Source organism: Nerophis lumbriciformis, linkage group LG01, assembly GCF_033978685.3.
Source record: "Nerophis lumbriciformis linkage group LG01, RoL_Nlum_v2.1, whole genome shotgun sequence".
NCBI lineage: Eukaryota > Metazoa > Chordata > Actinopteri > Syngnathiformes > Syngnathidae > Nerophis > Nerophis lumbriciformis.
The window spans coordinates 67,262,117-67,284,165 of record NC_084548.2 but is presented as its reverse complement, the minus strand read 5'-3'; the positions used below and the strand labels follow the sequence as shown (position 1 = coordinate 67,284,165).

The 22,049-nt window shown below is 42.6% G+C and overlaps 1 protein-coding gene across 1 annotated transcript in view; it reads right to left on the bottom strand.

The window, feature by feature from the left end:
* bcl2l1 (BCL2 like 1) overlaps positions 1–21,655 on the bottom strand; it is a 100,069-nt gene extending 78,414 nt beyond the window's left edge. The window contains 2 exon segments of the mRNA XM_061924907.1: positions 12,830–13,585; positions 21,470–21,655. Of these exon segments, the coding sequence (XP_061780891.1) occupies positions 12,830–13,384 (555 nt within the window). The 5' untranslated portion in view covers positions 13,385–13,585; positions 21,470–21,655.
* Positions 21,656–22,049: the final 394 nt, after the last annotated feature.

Here is a 22,049-nt window from a genome sequence, read left to right as displayed (position 1 = left end):
CACACAGCGCAAAATCTACCCGTGCCTGGTTTACGGACCATGGTATTTCTGTTCTAAATTGGCCCGCCAACTCCCCTGACCTTAGCCCCATAGAAAATCTGTGGGGTATTGTGAAAAGGAAGATGCAGAATGCCAGACCCAAAAACGCAGAAGAGTTGAAGGCCACTATCAGAGCAACCTGGGCTCTCATAACACCTGAGCAGTGCCAGAAACTCATCGACTCCATGCCACGCCGCATTAACGCAGTAATTGAGGCAAAAGGAGCTCCAACCAAGTATTGAGTATTGTACATGCTCATATTTTTCATTTTCATACTTTTCAGTTGGCCAACATTTCTAAAAATCCCTTTTTTGTATTAGCCTTAAGTAATATTCTAATTTTGTGACACACGGAATTTTGGATTTTCATTTGTTGCCACTTCAAATCATCAAAATTAAATGAAATAAACATTTGAATGCATCAGTCTGTGTGCAATGAATAAATATAATGTACAAGTTACACCTTTTGAATGCAATTACTGAAATAAATCAAGTTTTTCAAAATATTCTAATTTACTGGCTTTTACCTGTATATATATTTTTTTTTTACAGGCATGACGGCAAAGTCGTCGTCATGTCGTGAAATTGTTGGCTTTACGAGAAGACAGGCATGTTCGGCGGCGCACAATCACGGAGTACTTACAAGCAGACACAGTGTGTAGACAGAAAAGGGAGAATGGATGCATTTTGGCTTAAAAACTAAAGATAAAGGAAGTTATAACACAAATGTCCACGTGAAGAGGTGCTTTAAGACATGGCTAGCTAGTTAGCGGCTAATGTCCATCCGCAATCGGCAGTGTTTTAGCTACTTCTAAATCACTAATCCTCGCCTCCATGGCGACACATTTTTTTTGTTTCTTACAAGTATCATCCCTGCAGGACAAGGAATAGCTAAACATGCTTCACTACACACCGTAGGAGGATACAATAGCACATTGGCGTCACAATGTAATGCCATGGGTGGATCTACACCGTAATGCCATGGGTGGATCTACACCGTAATGATACCAAGTACTAGAGCGTATCTAGTCGATACTACGATGATTACAGCTATATTTTTATCGTCACAAAATCTTGTTTCTTTTTTTAAATTCCTATTATATTCATAAACTCAGGAAATACGTCCCTGGACACATGAGAACTTAAATTATGACCAATGTATGATCCTGTAACTACTTGGTATCGGATCAATACCTAACTGTGTGGTATCATCCAAAACTAATGTAAAGTATCCAAACAGAAGAATAAGTGATTACCGTATTTTCCGCACTATAAGGCGCACCTAAAAACCACAAATTTTCTCAAAAGCTAACAGTGCGCCTTATAACCCGGTGCGCTTTATTACGATTCATTTTCATAAAGTTTCGATCTCGCAACTTCGGTAAACAGCCGCCATCTTTTTTCCCGGTAGAACAGGAAGCGCTTCTTCTTCTACGCAAGCAACCGCCAAGGTAAGCACCCGCCCCCATAGAACAGGAAGCGCTTCTTCTTCTACTGTAAGCTACCGCCCGCCCCCGGAAGAAGAAGAAAAAACGCGCGGATATCACCGTACGTTTCATTTCCTGTTTACATCTGTAAAGACCACAAAATGGCTCCTACTAAACGAAAAGGATCCGGTTCATAAAAAGACGCAATCTCTCCATCCGCACACGGATTACTACCGTATTTCACAGCAACTGATATTCCTGTGAACCGCACTGTGGAACGGGAGCACGTACGGTGAATATTCGCACCACAGGGAATGAGAAGTCATCCTTCACTGTGGTTCTAGCTTGCCATGCTAACTTCCACCCATGGTGATATTCAAAAGGAAGACCTTGCCAAAAGAGACCTTTCCAGCCGGCGTCATCATAAAAGCTAACTCGAAGGGATGGATGGATGAAGAAAAGATGAGCGAGTGGTTAAGGGAAGTTTACGCGAAGAGGCCGGGTGGCTTTTTTCACACAGCTCCGAAGGCGAACACACCTTCACTAAGACGGGCAGACAGCGCTGGACGACATACGCCAACATTTGCCAGTGGATCGTAAATGCCTGGGCAGATATTTCGGTCACAACTGTGGTCCGAGCTTTCCGGAAGGCAGGATTCACAGAACAACAGCGACACTGACTCCCGATGACTTCGACGAGACGGAACCGGCCATTTTGGATACCACGCTTGCGCAACTTTTCAATTCGGACACCGAAGACGAAGAATTCGAAGGATTTACGAATGAAGAATAACTTCAGAAGGTGAGCGCTATGTTTATTTTGTGTGTTGTGACATTAACGTTCGAGCAACATTATGTTACTATTGCTCTACACCATTTTGAATTTGTGATTGCACATTTGCGTACATTTTGGGACAGAGTTGTTAGAACGCTGGTTTTCAATATATTATTAAAGTTTGACTGAACTATCTGACTGTTTTTTTGACATTCACTTTAGCGCAGCGTTTTTTTGACATTCACTTTAGCGCAGCGTAGGCGCGGCTTATAGTCCGGGGCGGCTTATTGGTGGACAAAATTATGAAATATGTAATTCATAGAAGGTGCGGCTAATAATCCGGTGCGCCTTATAGTGCGGAAAATACGGTATTACATTTTAACAGCATGTTAAAACAGAAAATAAGCACATATTAACAGTAAATAAACAAGTAGATTAATAATATTTTTTTTACAGCTTGTCCTTTATAATGTTGACAAAATAATAGAATGGGGAATGACAATGTGTTACTGCATTTGTCAGCAGACTAATTAGGAGCCTTTGTTTGCTTACTTACTACTAAAAGACAAGTTGTCTAGTATGTTCACTATTTAAATTTAAGGACAAAATTGTTATTTGATTGCAATAATAAACACATGTTTAATGTACCCTAAGATTTGTTGGTTAAAATAAAGCCAATAATGCCATTTGTTGTGGTCCCCTTTATTTAGAAAAGTATCGAAATACATTTTGGTACCGGTACCAAAATATTGGTATCGAGACAACCCGAGTCAAGACTTATCAGCAGTACTCAACATATCTTTACACTTTATGAATAAACAACGTGATGTGATGGGGACACTTTGACCCTGGCACAGATCATTTCTATTTTCATCATTTTCCATCTCAAAATATGAACAAATCAGAAATGAACCGACATCCTGGAAAGTGTTTAGTATTGTCGACGGAGACGATTATGTGATAATAACTAGAGATGTCCGATAAATGCTTTAAAATGTAATATCGGAAATTACCGGTATCATTTTTTTTTAAATTATCGGTATCGGGTTTTTTTTGTTTTTGTTTTTTATATCAAATCAACATAAAAAACACAAGATACACTTACAATTAGTGCACCAACCCAAAAAAACTCCCTCCCCCATTCACACTCATTCACACAAAAGGGTTGTTTCTTTCTGTTATTAATATTCTGGTTCCTACATTATATATCAATATATATCAATACAGTCTGCAAGGGATACAGTCCGTAAGCACACATGATTGTGCGTGCTGCTGGTCCACTAATAGTACTAACCTTTAACAGTTAATTTGACTCATTTTCATTAATTACTAGTTTCTATGTAACTGTTTTTATATTGTTTTACTTCCTTTTTTATTCAAGAAAATGTTTTTAATTTATTTATCTTTTTTAATTGTATTAATATTTAAAAAAAGGACCTTATCTTCACCATATCTGGGTGTCCAAATTAGGCATAATAATGTGTTAATTCCACGACTGTATATATCGGTTGATATCGGTATCGGTAATTAAAGAGTTGGACAATATCGGAATATCGGATATTGGCAAAAAGCCATTATTGGACATCCCTAAATATAACATAACTTGGCTTCTGAGAGCTTCAAAATGTAATGAATAAAATGCTAAAGTTTTTGATAAACAAGCAATTATTTTAATAATTAAATATGGTCATTTTAAATGAATTATTATAATCATGTCAAATTAATTATTTCAAATATGTTTATTTTAATGTATAATTCTATGGCTGGATGTAATAAGGCGTCAGAAAAAATACAAATAAAAATATAATTTAATTACTAGTTTCTATGTACCGGTAACTGTTTTTGTATTGTTTTACTTTCTTTTTTATTCAAGAAAATGTTTTAAATTTATTTATCTTATTTTATTATTATTATTATTATTTTTTAAAGGACCTTATCTTCACCATACCTGGTTGTCCAAATTAGGCATAATAATGTGTTAATTCCACGACTGTATATATCGGTTGATATCGGTATCGGTAATTAAGAGTTGGACAATATTGGAATATCGGATATCGGTAAAAAGCCATTATCGGACATCCCTAATAATTACCATTACTCTTGACTGTCCACTCTTCAAAGGACGACATTGGAGTATCACAGACGATGTAGCATAATAATGATTGTTATTATTAAAATTAAAGATGTGACACACACTAAATACCTATATTTTGCTCCTACCCCACCCCCCATGTCTGTTATAGTCTCGGCCGCATAAACAAACAAAGCCACCGTCTGGCTCCCCGTGGGATTTTGTTCTCGGCGAGACACGTGCTGCTGCTATTGGGATGTGGGTTTCCATAGGTGTGATCTCTTGACCCTGTGTTACACAGCACAGCAGAGTGGGTGTAAACAATAGCCAGCCCCTATTTGCTGCTACTGATACATACACAATGCCGATCCTGCTTCATACTTGATCCATACTAGGGGTGTATAATACCACGGTTATTGTGGCCAAAATGATCCTGTTCTAGTATATATGTATATATTAGACTGACCATACGTCCTCTTTTCACCGGACATGTCCTCTCAAATGTCCGGCATTTTGAGTTATGGTTGCGTGTATTTTTAATGTACGTCCAGGGTTAAGAAGGGGTTAAAAACAAAACAAAGTGTGCGCGCAGCAGCATTCGTAAGGGAGGGGCAGAGACAGAGAGAGAGAGAGAGAGTTATGATAAACGCGCATGCGTCGCCAGGCTCTGCTTTTTATCCATAGATTTATCAGATTTAAGTTTTTATTATCTATAGCAGGGGTGTCAAAAGTGTGCCCCGGAGGCCATTTGCGGCCCACAGCTAATGTTTTAAACACCCACGGCACATTCTAAAAATACTATTAAAATAAACACAACATAACAAAAGTGAAATAAAAAAGCTTAAAAGTTAAATGTAATTTAGAAAAAGTTGCAATGTTGACTAATAAAACAAAGCTGTTTTTTTTTTTTTCTTGCTCAAAACTTAATATTGAATCAAAATCAATGTTATTATGAATTATTGACCTATCCAAGGTTCTGATTACTTCACATCAAATATTCCACTAAGAAAAATATTTTTGGTGGAAGATTTTGCAAATTTGGTGAATAACCAAAAAATGCATATTTTGTTGTTTTCTTACTGTACCGAAAAGTGACCTCTAAACCGAGGTACGTACCGAACCGAAATTTTTGTGTACTGTAACACCCCTAGTGGTGGCACAAAGAAAGAGTTACCCTTAAAGGTGAACATTATCACCAGACCTATGTAAGCGTCAATATATACCTTGATGTTGCAGAAAAAAGACCATATATTTTTTTAACCGATTTCCGAACTCTAAATGGGTGAATTTTGTCAAATTAAACGCCTTTCTAATATTCGCTCTCGGAGCGATGACGTCACAACGTGGCGTCACATCGAGAAGCAATCCGCCATTTTCTCAAACACCGAGTTAAATCAGCTCTTTCGACTGTTTTCCGTACCTTGGAGACATCATGCCTCGTCGGTGTGTTGTCGGAGGGTGTAACAACACGAACAGGGACGGATTTAAGTTGCACCAGTGGCCCAAAGATGCGAATGTGGCAAGAAATTGGACGTTTGTTCCGCACACTTTACCGACGAAAGCTATGCTACGACAGAGATGGCAAGAATGTGTGGGTATCCTGCGACACTCAAAGCAGATGCATCTCCAACGATAAAGTCAAAGAAATCTGCCGCCAGACCCCCATTGAATCTGCCGGAGTGTGTGAGCAATTCAGGGACAAAGGACCTCGGTAGCACGGCAAGCAATGGCGGCAGTTTGTTCCCGCAGACGAGCGAGCTAAACCCCCTATCGACCCTAGCTTCCCTGGCCTGCTGACATCAACTCCAAAACTGGACAGATCAGCTTTCAGGAAAAGAGCGCGGACGAGGGTATGTCTACAGAATATATTAATTGATGAAAATTGGGCTGTCTGCACTCTCAAAGTGCATGTTGTTGCCAAATGTATTTCATATGCTGTAAACCTAGTTCATAGTTGTTAGTTTCCTTTAATGCCAAACAAACACATACCAATCGTTGGTTAGAAGGCAATCGCCGAATTCGTCCTCGCCTTCTCTCGTGTCGCTGGCTGTCGTGTCGTTTTCGTCGGTTTCGCTTGCATACGGTTCGAACCGATATGGCTCAATAGCTTCAGTTTCTTCTTCAATTTCGTTTTCGCTACCTGCCTCCACACTACAACCATCCGTTTCAATACATGCGTAATCTGTTGAATCGCTTAAGCCGCTGAAATCCGAGTCTGAATCCGAGCTAATGTCGCTAAAGCTTGCAGTTCTTTCCGCCATGTTTGTTTGTGTTGGCTTCACTATGTGACGTCACAGGAAAATGGACGGGTGGTTAAAATCAGGCACTTTGAAGCTTTTTTTTAGGGATATTGCGTGATGGGTAACATTTTGAAAAAAACTTCGAAAAATATAATAAGCCACTGGGAACTGATTTTTAATGGTTTTAACAATTCTGAAATTGTGATAATGTTCCCCTTTAACGGTCCTGACACGTGCACGCACGGGTCAGACTGTACGGGGTCTGGGGTGGCCTCGTTAGCGCATCCCAGTAGAGGAGAGGGCGGGTGCAGAAAAAAGGACAGTGTGGGAAAAGAACAAGGCCACAGTGGAAACAAACAAAGAACTATCCTGCCACAGTGGAAACAAAGAACTATCTGTGGAAAAAGCTGGAATCATCCTACCCTGTGACGAAACACTGGCAGGCGGTCTTGACTAAAGGACCGCGACAAAGCGACCCGCAAAGCTCGATGGAGCGCTGACCAATAGCCTGACTACACCATCAAAACCGTTTCTTTCAACACAATCTGCACTCCATCCTGTCTAATCCTTAAATCGTGCCTTGTTAATGACTATGCTGCCATGCTTATAGGCAAGGTCACTCAACATCTACTGCTCTAGCTCAGCTGACTGATGACTGGCTGTCACAAATGAATGTCAAGAAGATGGTTGGTACTGTCCTGATTGACTTTAGTGCGGCATTCGATGTCATCGATCACAACATAATCATCTCCAAACTGAGAAAATATGGTTTTAATAGTATGTCACTTTCTTGGATGTTGAGCTATGTATCAGGAAGATCACAGAAAGTGTGTTTTAATGGTAGCCTATCCGAACGCAAGTACAATTACTGTGGAGTGCCTCAAGGAAGCTGCTTAGGTCCTTTACTTTTGATTATTTTTACTAATGATCTTCCCTGTGTTACAACAAACACCAATATGGTTATGTATGCAGATGACACAACTCTGTACAGTACTGCCTCTACCTTCAATGACCTACAAAATAACTTAAATCGGGACCTGGAGAGAGTGTCACGCTGGGTAAATGATAGTAAACTTGTTGTGAATATTGACAAAACAAAAAGCATTCTTTTTGGATCCAGGCATATGCTTGTTGATGACCCACAGCTTCATATTTCAATGTCAGACATAAGTATTGAGCAGGTCAAAAAAGCAAAACTGCTTGGTGTGCTATTAGACAGTCAACTGTCATGGTCCGATCATATTGATGGTATTTCAATGAAAATGGGAAGAGGTTTAGCCATGGTCAGGAAGTGCTCCACCTTCTTGACATCCTCAACAATGGGTCATACAGTCCTTGGTTTTCTGTCATCTTCATTACTGTCCTACAATATGGTCCGCTACTACTAAGTCTGACCTAAACAAACTGCAACTTATTCAGAACAGAGCAGATAGACTGGTACTTAAATGTTCTTTGCGCACTAATATTTCATTTATGCATTCACGCCTGTCCTGGTTGTCTGTTGAACAAAAGATGCATTGTAGACTCCTTATGTTCTTTAGAACTATCATGTTAGATCAGGGGTCGGCAACCCGCGGCTCTTCGATCACTCTGATGTGGCTCAGCTGCATACTTGCCGACCCCCCCCGATTTTCCAGGGAGACTTCCGGATTTCAGTGCCTCTAACAGAAAACTCCCGGGATTAATATTCTCAGATTTGCACCCTTACAATAATAATAAGGGCGTGTCGTGATGGTACAGCATTTAATGCCCACTACAATCTGTATAAACAACATGCCAGTCCAGCCTTTTATTATATGCATCTTCTGCTTGCATACGTAAGTAACAGCAAGCATACTTGGTCAACAGCCACACAGGTTACACTGACGGTGGCCATATAAAACAACTTTAACACTCTTACTAATAATGTGCCACACTGTGAACCAAAACCAAAGAAGAATGACAAACACATTTCGGTAGAACATCTGCACCATAACACAATATAAACACAACAGAACAAATACCCAGAATCCCATGCAGCACTGACTCTTCCGGGCTACATTATACACCCCTGCTACCACCAAACCCCGTCCCCACACCAACCCTGCTCCCTCACACATCAACCTCCACCCCCCCTGTGCGTCGGTTGAGGTGGGCGGGGTTTGGTAGCGGGGGTGTATAATGTTTAGGGCTGCATGGGATTCTGGGTATTTGTTCTGTTGTGTTTATGTTGTGTTACGGTGCAGATGTTCTCCCGAAATGTGTTTGTCATTCTTGTTTGGTGTGGGTTCACAGTGTGGCGCATTATTAGTAAGAGTGTTAAAGTTGTTTTATACCGCCACCGTCAGTGTAACCTGTGTGGTTGTTGACCAAGTATGCTGTGCGGTCACTGACGTGAGCAAGCAGAAGCCCCATACAACGTATGACCGGGCCGGCACGCTGGTTGTAGTGGGCGCTAAATGCTGTAGCATCACGGCACGTTCGAGAGAATACTTGCCCTGATATTCGTAGTCAGCCGGAAAAATTGGGAAGGTTGGCAAGTATGACGCTGTCAAGCGCCATTTATATAAAACCCGCGGGCCGCAGTAACATTCAATTTTCATATTAAGGTGTGGGCCGCGTGTCTGAGACCCCTGGTTTATACATAGCACAACGCAAAAAAAAAACTTTGAATGCAGTGTTATTTCATTTTAAATTTCAAAAGATGATTGTGGCTCCCATTGTTTTCTTTAATTTGTGAAACTGGTCAAAATGGCTCTTTGACTGGTAAAGGTTGCCAACCCCTGTGTTAGATCAATCAGCAGATTACTTTTACTAACAGTTTTTAAAATCAACTAACACACATATTCATGACACTAGGAATGTCAGCAATGGCTATTTGGCACTTCCTGCTCCCAGGACCAATCTCCTCAATCATACAGTCATGTATAGATACATCATTCTGGAATGGGTTGCCATCTCACATTAATCTCTCACAAAGTAAATGGTCATTCAAGACAGCTTTGAAGATACACCTTTTGCAGCTGCCCACATGACATGAATTTTTAATACTGGTTTTAAACTAGCTTTTTATCTTATGTTGTATTTTTCCATTGTATAATGTCTGGTAATGCATGTATTCTTTGTATTTTCATTTTGTATGCTCCTATATGGACCCCAGGAAGACTAGCAGTCGCCTTGGCGTCAGCTAATGGGGATCCATTCAATAAACAATAAACAATGTCACAACCACACGGACACTCAATCACTACAAATATGCGTTAGTTTCTGCTCACATTCCAACTGCTGCCATCACTGTGTACATGCGTACTTGTGTGCACAGCATCAGCTGACTCAGCAGCAAACTATTGGTTTTCAATATTGATCAAATCCTGACACTAATGGACAAAAAAGTTGGACAATTTTCGACTGCCATGACCAGGTATCTGTCTTAGGGCTGGGCGATATGGCTGAAAGCTGTATCGCGATTAGGGCTGCAACAACTAATCGATTAAATCGATTAAAATCGATTATAAAAATAGTTGCCGATTAATTTAGTCATCGATACAAACAGCTGAGAAACAATAATCAAAATAATATGGGTGTAACTGTACTTGTATTTTTTATCGAACTGTTTCCGTACCGAAGTGTACCGAACGAGTTTCCACACGGACACATTAAGTAGCGTACTGCACGTTGTGTAAACAATACTCAAAATGCCGGACATTTGAGGCATTTAAGAAACTCCGCCCTGACAGCTCCGCAAAACAGGACATGTCCGGTGAAAAGAGGACGTATGGTCAGTCTATCCTAGCCTGTTAGCTGCTAGCATGCTAGCAAAAGAGGACTAGCAGCGAGCGGGCTAGGTCCTGACCATACGTCCTCTTTTCACCGGACATGTCCTCTTTAGCGGGGCTGTCGGGCGGTGTTTCTTAAATGCCTCAAATGTCCGGCATTTTGAGTTAGGGTATATTGCAAGGGGAAGCGAACCATCCAGACTGTTATCGACGCAAAGTTCAAAAGCCAGCATCTGTGATGGTATGGGGGTGTATTAGTGCCCAAGGCATGGGTAACTTACACATCTGTGAAGGCACCATTAATGCTGAAAGGTACATACAGGTTTTGGGACAACATATGCTGCCATCTAAGCGTTGTCTTTTTATTTCAGCAAGACAATGCCAAGCCACATTCAGCACATGTTACAACAGCGTGGCTTCGTAAAAAAAAAGAAGAGTGCGGGTACTTTCCTGGCCCGCCTGCAGTCCAGACCTGTCTCCCATCGAAAATGTGCAGCGCATTATGAAGCGTAAAATACGACAGCGGAGACCCCGGACTGTTTAACGACTGAAGCTCTACATAAAACAAGAATGGGAAAGAATTCCACTTTCAAAGCTTCAACAATTAGTTTCCTCAGTTCCCAATCGTTTATTGAGTGTTGTTAATAGAAAAGGTGATGTGTAACAGTGGTGAACATGTCCTTTCCCAACTACTTTGGCACGTGTTGCAGCCATGAAATTCTAAGTTAATTAATATTTGCAAAAATAAAAAATAAAGTTTATGAGTTTGAACATCAAATATCTTGTCTTTGTAGTGCATTCAATTGAATATGGGTTGAAAAGGATTTGCAAATCATCCGGACCAGAGGGGAAGAGAACCATCCAGACTGTTATCGACGCAAAGTTCAAAAGCCAGCATCTGTGATGGTATGGGGGTGCATTAGTGCCCAAGGCATGGGTAACTTACACATCTGTGAAGGCACCATTAATGCTGAAAGGTACATACAGGTTTTGGAACAACATATGCTGCCATCTAAGCGTTGTCTTTTTCCATGGACGCCCCCACTTATTTCAGCAAGACAATGCCAAGCCACATTCAGCACGTGTTACAACAGCGTGGCTTCGTAAAAAAAGAGTGCGCATACTTTCCTGGCCCGCCTGCAGTCCAGACCTGTCTCCCATCGAAAATGTGCAGCGCATTATGAAGCGTAAAATACGACAGCGGAGACCCCGGACTGCTTAACGACTGAAGCTCTACATAAACCAAGAATGGGAAAGAATTCCACTTTCAAAGCTTCAACAATTAGTTTCCTCAGTTCCCAATCGTTTATTGAGTGTTGTTAATAGAAAAGGTGATGTGTAACAGTGGTGAACATGCCCTTTTCTAACTACTTTGGCACGTGTTGCAGCCATGAAATTCTAAGTTAATTATCCATCCATCCATCCATCCATCTTCTTCCGCTTATCCGAGGTCGGGTCGCGGGGGCAGCAGCCTAAGCAGGGAAGCCCAGACTTCCCTCTCCCCAGCCACTTCGTCCAGCTCCTCCCGGGGGATCCCGAGGCGTTCCCAGGCCAGCCGGGAGACATAGTCTTCCCAACGTGTCCTGGGCCTTCCCCGTGGCCTCCTACCGGTCGGACGTGCCCTAAACACCTCCCGAGGGAGGCAATCGGGTGGCATCCTGACCAGATGCCCGAACCACCTCATCTGGCTCCTCTCGATGTGGAGGAGCAGCGGCTTTACTTTGAGCTCCCCCCGGATGACAGAGCTTCTCACCCTATCTCTAAGGGAGAGCCCCGCCACCCGGCGGAGGAAACTCATTTCGGCCGCTTGTACCCGTGATCTTGTCCTTTCGGTCATAACCCAAAGCTCATGACCATAGGTGAGGATGGGAACGTAGATCGACCGGTAAATTGAGAGCTTTGCCTTCCGGCTCAGCTCCTTCTTCACCACAACGGATCGATACAGCGTCCGCATTACTGAAGACGCCGCACCGATCCGCCTGTCGATCTCACCATCACCATCCACTCTTCCCTCACTCGTGAACAAGACTCCGAGGTACTTGAACTCCTCCACTTGGGGCAGGGTCTCCTCCCCAACCCGAAGATGGCATTCCACCCTTTTCCGGGCAAGTTAATTATTATTTGCAAAAAAAATAAATAAAGTTTATGAGTTTGAACATCAAATATCTTGTCTTTGTAGTGCATTCAATTGAATATGGGTTGAAAAGGATTTGCAAAGCATTGTATTCCGTTTATATTTACATCTAACTCCTTCATTCCACACTCCATCCAGCTGTATAATCAAAAAAAAAAAAAAAAAAAGATTTGCAAATCATTGTATTCCGTTTATATTTACATCTAACACAATTTCCCAACTCATATGGAAACGGGGTTTGTATTTTACAAGTGCACTGCGGAGGAGGAGCCCCAAACCCCTTACCCCACACACACTTTAATTGTGTCACACAGGGCAATGACAACAAAGCCCATTTGATTGTATTCCATTCTACTTGGCCTGAGTGCGTACGTGCAGGAAAGACTCACCCATCCTCCTTGGCTCTCTATCCAGGGCTGAATGTGGAGGTCCAGGTAGACGGTCATCCACTCGATGATCCGGCCCACCAGGTGGCTCATCTCCTTCTCCATGCACTCCACGCAGAGCGCCCCGCCGAACGCAAATAGACCCACGATGCGACCCCAGTTGACGTCGTCCCGGAACACCTCGTCCATGACGTGCTCGAAGCTCTGGTAGGCCGTGGCCGGCGTGATGTGCAGCTGGTTGTGCAGGTCGCTGAAGGCGTGGGCGTAGCGCAGCTCAAACTCGTTGGCCGAGTCCCGCAGGGCCTCCTTGACCGCGTCCAGGCCGGTCGCGCTCGACGCCTCACGCCGCAGCGGCGACGACGGCGGCGGCGGCGGGCTGGTCCCGTTTAAAGTCCTGTTGGCGTGCGTCGGCACCCGCTGCTCCCCGGCCCCCGAGCCTTCCTCCCCCCCGTCAGTCCTGTTGGACACCTCTATGAGTCCCATGTGGCTGAGCGGGTAGTTCCTCTGCGAGAGTTTATAGCTAATGTAGAACACAACCAGTTCCCTGTTGTCAGACATGGCGCAATGGAGCGTGGAAAAACGGTACTGCTTCTCAATTGCTGCTCCCGGGGTCCTTTGAGTGAAGACACACTCACACGAGCACGCTGCCTCCCTCTTTTCAGAGCACCATGGCCGGGGACCACGGGTCCAGAGGACACTTTGAGGGGGCAAAAGAACCCACCAAAAAAGCTACACAAGGCTGACAAACCAGTTCAGATCCTGTGGAGAGACAACAATATTGGGTCAAAGTCTGGAGAGTGTATAGAATAGTACGCTAAATAGACGTAGGTGTGTGTGTGTGTGTGTGTGTGTGTGTGTACACCTGGACCTCTCACATTAGATCTAGACAGGTAGGTCAGAGTGCAATCCCTCTAATTGGGCAGCTACATATGGAGCAGATGGTTGTTAAATTAATGAGAAGCTCCTGCAATAACGGATGTGTGTGTGTGTGTTTGTTTGAGAGAGAAAGAGGCAAGACAAAGGGAGAGGTGAGGCAGAGGAGTGGTGAAGGTGTAAATGTGACTTTATATGAGCTCCACCCGTCAGCATTACTCAACAGATGACCTCTGACCTGCAGATTTTTCATTTGGCCCGATCCCGTCAAAAGTTAAACGTGTGCTGTCAAAAGGCACCACCACACACACACACACACACACATACTGGTTATCATGTGGAATGGGGACCAAGTTTTTGATCATCACTTGTGGGCACCACCCTTTCTACAGGTTGTTGAGGCATACACGTCTTTAAAGGCCTACTGAAACCCACTACTACCGACCACGCAGTCTGATAGTTTATATATCAATGACGAAATCTTAACATTGCAACACATGCCAATACGGCCGGGTTAGCTTACTAAAGTGCAATTTTAAATTTTGCGCGAAATATCCTGCTGAAAACGTCTCGGTATGATGACGTCAGCGCGTGACGTCACGGACATATTGGGACAGCATTAAGTCGTCTGTTTTCATCGCAAAATTCCACAGTACTCTGGACATCTGTGTTGGTGAATCTTTTGCAATTTGTTCAATGAACAATGGAGACAGCAAAGAAGAAAGATGTAGGTGGGAAGCGGTGTATTGCGGCCGACTGCAGCAACACAAAACACGGCCTGTGTTTCATTGTTTACATTCCCGGAAGATGACAGTCAAGCTTTACCATTGGCCTGTGGAGAACTGGGACAACAGAGACTCTTACCAGGAGGACTTTGAGTTGGATGCGCAGACGCGGTACCGTGAGTACGCATGCAGCTGCGGCTTCCAAACATTTGATCGCTTGCCCATCACGTGTCACGTACGTAACTTTGGGGACTTTGGGGAAATATATGTGCTGTATGAACTTTGGGGAGGTGAACAGTACTTTGGGCTGTGGGATTGAGTGTGTTGTGCAGGTGTTTGAGTTGTATCGGCGGGTTATATGGACGGGAGGGGGGAGGTGTTTGTTATGCGGGATTAATTTGTGGCATATTAAATATAAGCCTGGTTGTGTTGTGGCTAATAGAGTATATATATGTCTTGTGTTTATTTACTGTTTTAGTCATTCCCAGCTGAATATCAGGTTCCCACCCGCCTCTCACAGCATCTTCCCTATCTGAATCGCTCTCACTGCCCTCTTGTCCTTCACTCTCACTTTCCTCATCCACGAATCTTTCATCCTCGCTCAAATTAATGGGGAAATCGTCGCTTTCTTGATCCGAATCGCTCTCGCTGCTGGTGGCCATGATTGTAAACAATGTGCAGATGTGAGGAGCTCCACAACCTGTGACGTCACGCTACTCGTCTGCTACTTCCGGTACAGGCAAGGCTTTTTTTTATCAGCGACCAAAAGTTGCCAACTTTATCGTCGATGTTCTCTACTAAATCCTTTCAGCAAAAATATGGCAAAATCGCGAAATTATAAAGTATGACACATAGAATGGACCTGCTATCCCCGTTTAAATAAGAAAATCGCATTTCAGTAGGCCTTTAAATCTCTGGATTGATGAAGTAATGTGCTGATCATTCTTACTGGGGACCCTGGGGGAAAAGAGTTAATATGGTTCATAAAATCGTGTTTTTATCATCTTCGTTTTTTAGTGAAGATAAAACCGTTTTTATCTTGTAACCTTTCTGAACAAGTCGTGCATGCTTTTATTTCAAGTCGCCTGGACTACTGCAATGCACTTTATGCTGGCATTAGCCAAAAAGCTCTCTCCCGGTTGAAGTTAGTCCGGAACGCGGCAGCACGACTTTTAACAGGGGCCAGGAAACGCCAGCATATAACCCCAATTCTTCAGAGTTTGCACTGGCTCCCTGTTCATTTTAGAATTGATTTTAAAACCTTGCTGTTTGTTTTTAAAGCTTTACATGGACTGGCACCTCAGTATATCTCGGACCTCATCCAAATTTACACTCCTGCGCGCGCTCTGAGGTCCGAGAGCCAGCTCCAGCTCGTGGTGCCCAAGACCAGACTTAAATCCAGGGGAGACAGGGCCTTCTCTGTGGTCGGCCCTAAGCTCTGGAACACTCTGCCCCTCCATGTTAAAACTGCTTCCACAGTGGAGTGTTTTAAGTCTCGTCTTAAGACCCACTTTTATTCTTTGGCTTTTAACACTACGTGAGTTGTGTGGTCCTCTGTTGTACTCTGTGTTTTTTTTTTAATAAATTTTGATTTCTATTTACTGTTTTAATTGGTTTTACCCTTTAAAATCATTTTTAATCATTTATTTTTATATTGTTTTTATATTTATTTGTTTTTATTCAGTCATTGGTGGAGCTAAGGATAATATTTGAATATTGTTTTTAATTTGGGACAGAGGACCGTATTGTATTTCTAGCGTTTTATTATTATACTGCCGCCTCTTTGAGCTGTAATTTGACCCCCTTAACATGCTTCAAAACTCACCAAATTGGACACAAACATCAGGACTGGCGAAAATTGCGATTTAATCAAAAAACCAAACCCCAAAACTCAAAATTGCGCTCTAGCGCCCCCTAGGAAGAACACACAGACAAAACTGCCTGTAACTCCCAGTAGGAATGTTGTAGAGACATGAAACAAAAACCTTTATGTAGGTCTCATTTAAACCTATATTTCATACACTGACAACCCCCAGCAAAAATCAACAGGAAGTTTGCAATTCCCCCTTCAAAACAAAAGTTGTGTAAAAACAGTCACCTTTTTTCAAACATTATCTCCTCTGAGCGCGTTTGTCGTGTCGGCTTCAAATTAGCCCAGGAGAGAGATTGAACCCTTCTGATTAAAAGTTGATGAAAGAGTTTTAATTACTGCTCCGGTTTGGATTTTATGAGCCCTCAAAGTCGGTCCCGTCCATCGCTGCTTGCAGCTTTAATGTTGTTTTTAATATTGTTGTGCAGCACTTTGGAAACATTTTTGTTGTTTACATTTGCTATATAAATAAAGTGGATTGGATTGGTTCATGGGGACCAAATTTAAATAATTTTGCATAATTCACACAAATTTGTACGTACCTACTGAGGACCATTTAAAAAAAAAAAAAAGTTTAAAAAAATTAAATATGACATGATCCTCAGAATATAGCACTACAGCTGTCCTCTTATAGGAAGTTTCACCACTTAAATGTACCAGCTACAGCCCGATGAGGGGGCTGCTGTGCAAATGTCTCACACTCAAACTAACCAGTAAACATGCTTTTATGGGCCAAAGCTTAAAAATTACTTAGGCATCTTCAGAATGGATCTGACTATCATTTAAAAAGGTTTCACTTTAGGGGACCTCTTTTTTGGTGCCCATACTGTCAGAGGTCCCCTAAAGGTGACTGTGTACAGAGCGATGTCCCCATTAAGTAAGCATTGCCAGAACACACACACACACACACACACACTCACGCAGGCAGACACACACACAGTTGGAAACGCCTTTTGGTCACGTGGTAGCAAACGCTGCAATTGGGACTTCTAAAGAGTAGTACACCTGTTTTTTTTGTCCCCATACCGTCAGAGGTCCCCTAAAGGTGACTGTGTAAACCAGACCTGGGTGGGCAAATTAAGGCCCGGGGGCCACATGCGGCCCATTAAGTTTTTCAATCCGGCCAGCCGGACATTCCCAAATAATTTTTTTTAGATCTTCAAGATGGAAAGTGTCGCTGCCATTATGATGTGCAGTGATGTTTTCAAATGATCGTAAGTCTTCAAATATACAAAGTATTTCAATGGTTGGAATCTGAGCTTTTGCATGATATACTAGTTACTATGGTAATCTAATGAGTTACTATCGTAATCTAATGAGTTACTATGGTAATCTAAATCACAGCAGCTCAGACGAGGCACCTATCAGGGTGGGTGGGAAGCGTTTCCACATAGTTTTTCAAGAGCGGCCAGCCTGAAGTGCGGAAGGAGATTTTTACAACAAAGTTCTAAAGCTTATTGATGTATCAGATATGTCCGATTGGTGTGTGGGGTGTGACGTTCATATGTTGTCAATATTCAGTGTTTTATCGTTCATAGTTAATATTGTAGATCCCACATTCTTTATTTTCATGTACAAACCCCGTTTCCATATGAGTTGGGAAATTGTGTTAGATGTAAATATAAACGGAATACAATGATTTGCAAATCATTTTCAACCCATATTCAGTTGAATATGCTACAAAGACAACATATTTGATGTTCAAACTGATAAACATTTATTTTTTTGCAAATAATCATTAACTTTAGAATTTGATGCCAGCAACACGTGACAAAGAAGTTGGGAAAGGTGGCAATAAATACTGATAAAGTTGAGGAATGCTCATCAAACACTTATTTGGAACATCCCACAGGCTAATTGGGAACAGGTGGGTGCCATGATTGGGTATAAAAACAGCTTCCCAAAAAATGCTCAGTCTTTCACAAGAAAGGATGGGGCGAGGTACACCCCCCTTTGTCCACAACTGCATGAGCAAATAGTCAAACAGTTTAAGAACAACATTTCTCAAAGTACAATTGCAAGAAATTTAGGGATTTCAACATCAACGGTCCATAATATCATCAAAAGGTTCAGAGAATCTGGAGAAATCACTCCACGTAAGCGGCATGGCCGGAAACCAACATTGAATGACCGTGACTTTCGATCCCTTAGACGGCACTTATATCAAAAACCGACATCAATCTCTAAAGGATATCACCACATGGGCTCAGGAACACTTCAGAAAACCACTGTCACTAAATACAGTTAGTCGCTACATCTGTAAGTGCAAGTTAAAGCTCTACTATGCAAAGCGAAAGCCATTTATCAACAACATCCAGAAACGCCGCCGGCTTCTCTGGGCCCGAGATCATCTAAGATGAACTGATACAAAGTGGAAAAGTGTTCTGTGGTCTGACGAGTCCACATTTCAAATTGTTTTTGGAAATATTCGACATTGTGTCATCCGGACCAAAGGGGAAGCGAACCATCCAGACTGTTATAGGCGCAAAGTTGCAAAGCCAGCATCTGTGATGGTATGGGGGTGTATTAGTGCCCAAGGCATGGGTAACTTACACATCTGTGAAGGCGCCATTAATGCTGAAAGGTACATACAGGTTTTGGAACAACATATGCTGCCATCTAAGCGCCATCTTTTTCATGGACGCCCCTGCTTATTTCAGCAAGACAATGCCAAGCCACATTCAGCACGTGTTACAACAGCGTGGCTTCGTAAAAAAAAAAAAGAGTGCGGTTACTTTCGGACGCGTGGCGAAGTTGGTAGAGTGGCCGTGCCAGCAATTGGAGGGTTGCTGGTTACTGGGGTTCAATCCCCACCTTCTACCATCCTAGTCACGTCCGTTGTGTCCTTGGGCAAGACACTTCACCCCTTGCTCCTGATGGCTGCTGGTTAGCGCCTTGCATGGCAGCTCCCGCCATCAGTGTGTGAATGTGTGTGTGAATGGGTGAATGTGGAAATACTGTCAAAGCGCTTTGAGTACCTTGAAGGTAGAAAAGTGCTATACAAGTATAACCCATTTATCATTTATTTCCTGGCCCGCCTGCAGTCCAGACCTGTCTCCAATCTAAAATGTGTGGCGCATTATGAAGCGTAAAATACAACAGCGGAGACCCCGGACTGTTGAACGACTGAACCGCTACATAAAACAAGAATGGGAAAGAATTCCACTTTCAAAGCTTCAACAATTAAGTTTCCTCAGTTCCAAATCGTTTATTGAGTGTTGTTAAAAGAAACGGTGATGTAACATAGTGGTGAACATACCCTTTCCCAACTACTTTGGCACGTGTTGCAGCCAAAATTTATGAGTTTGAACATCAAATATGTTGTCTTTGTAGTGCATTCAATTGAATATGGGTTGAAAAGGATTTGCAAATCGTTGTATTCCGTTTATATTTACATCTAACACAATTTCCCAACTCATATGGAAACGGGGTTTGTACATTCTGGGTGTCTCATTCAGTAAAAAAAAATGTAAAATTCCATTCCGTTTTTAGCATTCAAACATTATTGTGAGGTTTTGTATTAGTGTTCCAAAAAAAATCAGATACATCGGCCCCCAGACACATTTGTTTCTCTAAATTTGGCCCCCCAGTCAAAATAATTGCCCAGGCCTGGTGTAAACAGAGCGATGTCCCCATTAAGTAAGCATCGCCAGAACACACACACACACACACACACACACACACACAGTGGAAACGCTGCAATTGGGACTTCTCAAGAGTAGACAGGTGTACCTAATGGACTGTCCCTGTGATGGCTACACAATAGAGTGGCGGTGGTGTCAAAAACAAAAACGTGTTGCTCAATGGTGTAACGAGGCAATCAATTTAATTACACGCGTCATGCGTGTTTGGATGTGGCAAATAAACAGCTCGTTCAAACAATAACAATATTAGCCCCACGCAGTGTTTACAAGGAGCCACATGGTCAGCACGTGGCTGCTTGGCTGCGCGTAAACATCACATGGCGAGCTTGTACCGTCCCAACATGGCAACTGGACATCGCCCGTACCGCCCCAATATGGCACCTGGACATCACCCGTACCGCCCCAATATGGCACCTGGACATCACCCGTACCGCCCCAATATGGCACCTGGACATCACCCGTACCGCCCCAATATGGCACCTGGACGCCACATTTCCACCCCAAAAATGATCAATATCACAAATATCACCGTAAGCCAGCGAGCTTGTTTTCCCCGAGCTCGTCGGCGTGGCCGTCTCCCGTCAACGAGACGTGACAAGCGACACATTAGCATTCTGAACAGCTCCCGACATTTAATGACTTGTCTTCTGCGAATGTTTACAAATAAAAGAGTCTTACCAGTACTTTCGTTCAAAAATGACACAAAGCAAGACGACTCTGTCCCCTCCTGTTATGCTGCTAAAATCGTGTCAGTTTTTTTCTTCTTTTTAAATCCGAGAAATTATTTGGTATTTAAATTGTTTTTTTTAAAGTTCACTTTGTGCTCAGGATGGACAGGATGGAAGGACAAGACATTTTAACCACCTTCTTTCCAATAGGCACGCCCACTTCATCTATTACGTAACAAGATGCTTTCAAGAGCCTGTGGGAAATCTCCAAACTCGCATCAATTTTGACATTTATTTGTATTTACATTTAATCGTAAAACACTTGTGCATTCTACTTTAACCGAGTACGTCGTATGGGAAGTCACATGTATGTAACTATCACTAAAGGTATAGACCGGATATTGTTTTTCACGATGAACGGTGCCGTTTCCGATTATAGATAACAGGTTCAGTTGGGATCCTGAAAGCACCACAAGCTCTTGTATTATAACACCGAACTGGGACATTTATCGCTGCGTCCTAAAATGTAAATACCCAAGGTTCAAAGTCTAAAGCAGACGTAAGCATTTTTATGTATTTTTTGTAATTACAGTGGTGTTTATTAAACAAATACCATATATAATGGTAGGCTCATTGAAAACGGCGGTAAATGTGTCACTGGCTTAGGCACGTTGTATTTACACCAAACACAAAGCGTTTTCATTTGAACAAAAAAAAAGTGTCAATAATAGCAAAAATGATCGGCTTCGGTGGTAGATCGGGAGGGGAAACGTAGCTACGTAAGAGCCCCCTTTTCTCGCCGATTCTAATCACACGCGCCTGGCAAACGTTACTTTACAACGGATTGGACAACACGCTCTTACTTGCACGGCGGCCTCCATAGAACCATGTCCCGTCGAGTCACGGTCAAAACCCGAAAGGAAAAATGCAGTCATCGCTCCCGCAGACGAATCAATAGCTAGCGACTTGCAGCAGCTAGCTCGTCGGTCGCAGCTACTTCCGCCCGCTGAGACTTCGCACAGGCGCAGCACGTCCGCCCCCTGGCGGCTACTTCCGCGTTTTCATTACCTAAAATAACGCAGTTTCATTGTTACTGATTTTTGTATTATACACCCTTATTAGCTTCATGAATTCATAAATTATTGTATATTCTATCATGGCTTTATTACTGTAAAACAATATATGACTTGTATGTTCTTTCCTCATAGAGTATTGCAACTTTTATCTGTAATGGTCATTTAAGGCAAGTGATACAGTCTGGTATGCCGTGGGAGATTATGTCATATCACCTATTTGGGTTAAAAATATTTTTTGCAAATCAGTAATTATACTCTGCAAATGATTGTGTTCATACTTGCCAACCTTGAGACCTCCGATTTCGAGAGGTGGGAGGTGGGGGCGTGGTCGGGGGCGTGGTTGGGGGCATGAGGCGTGGTTAGGGGC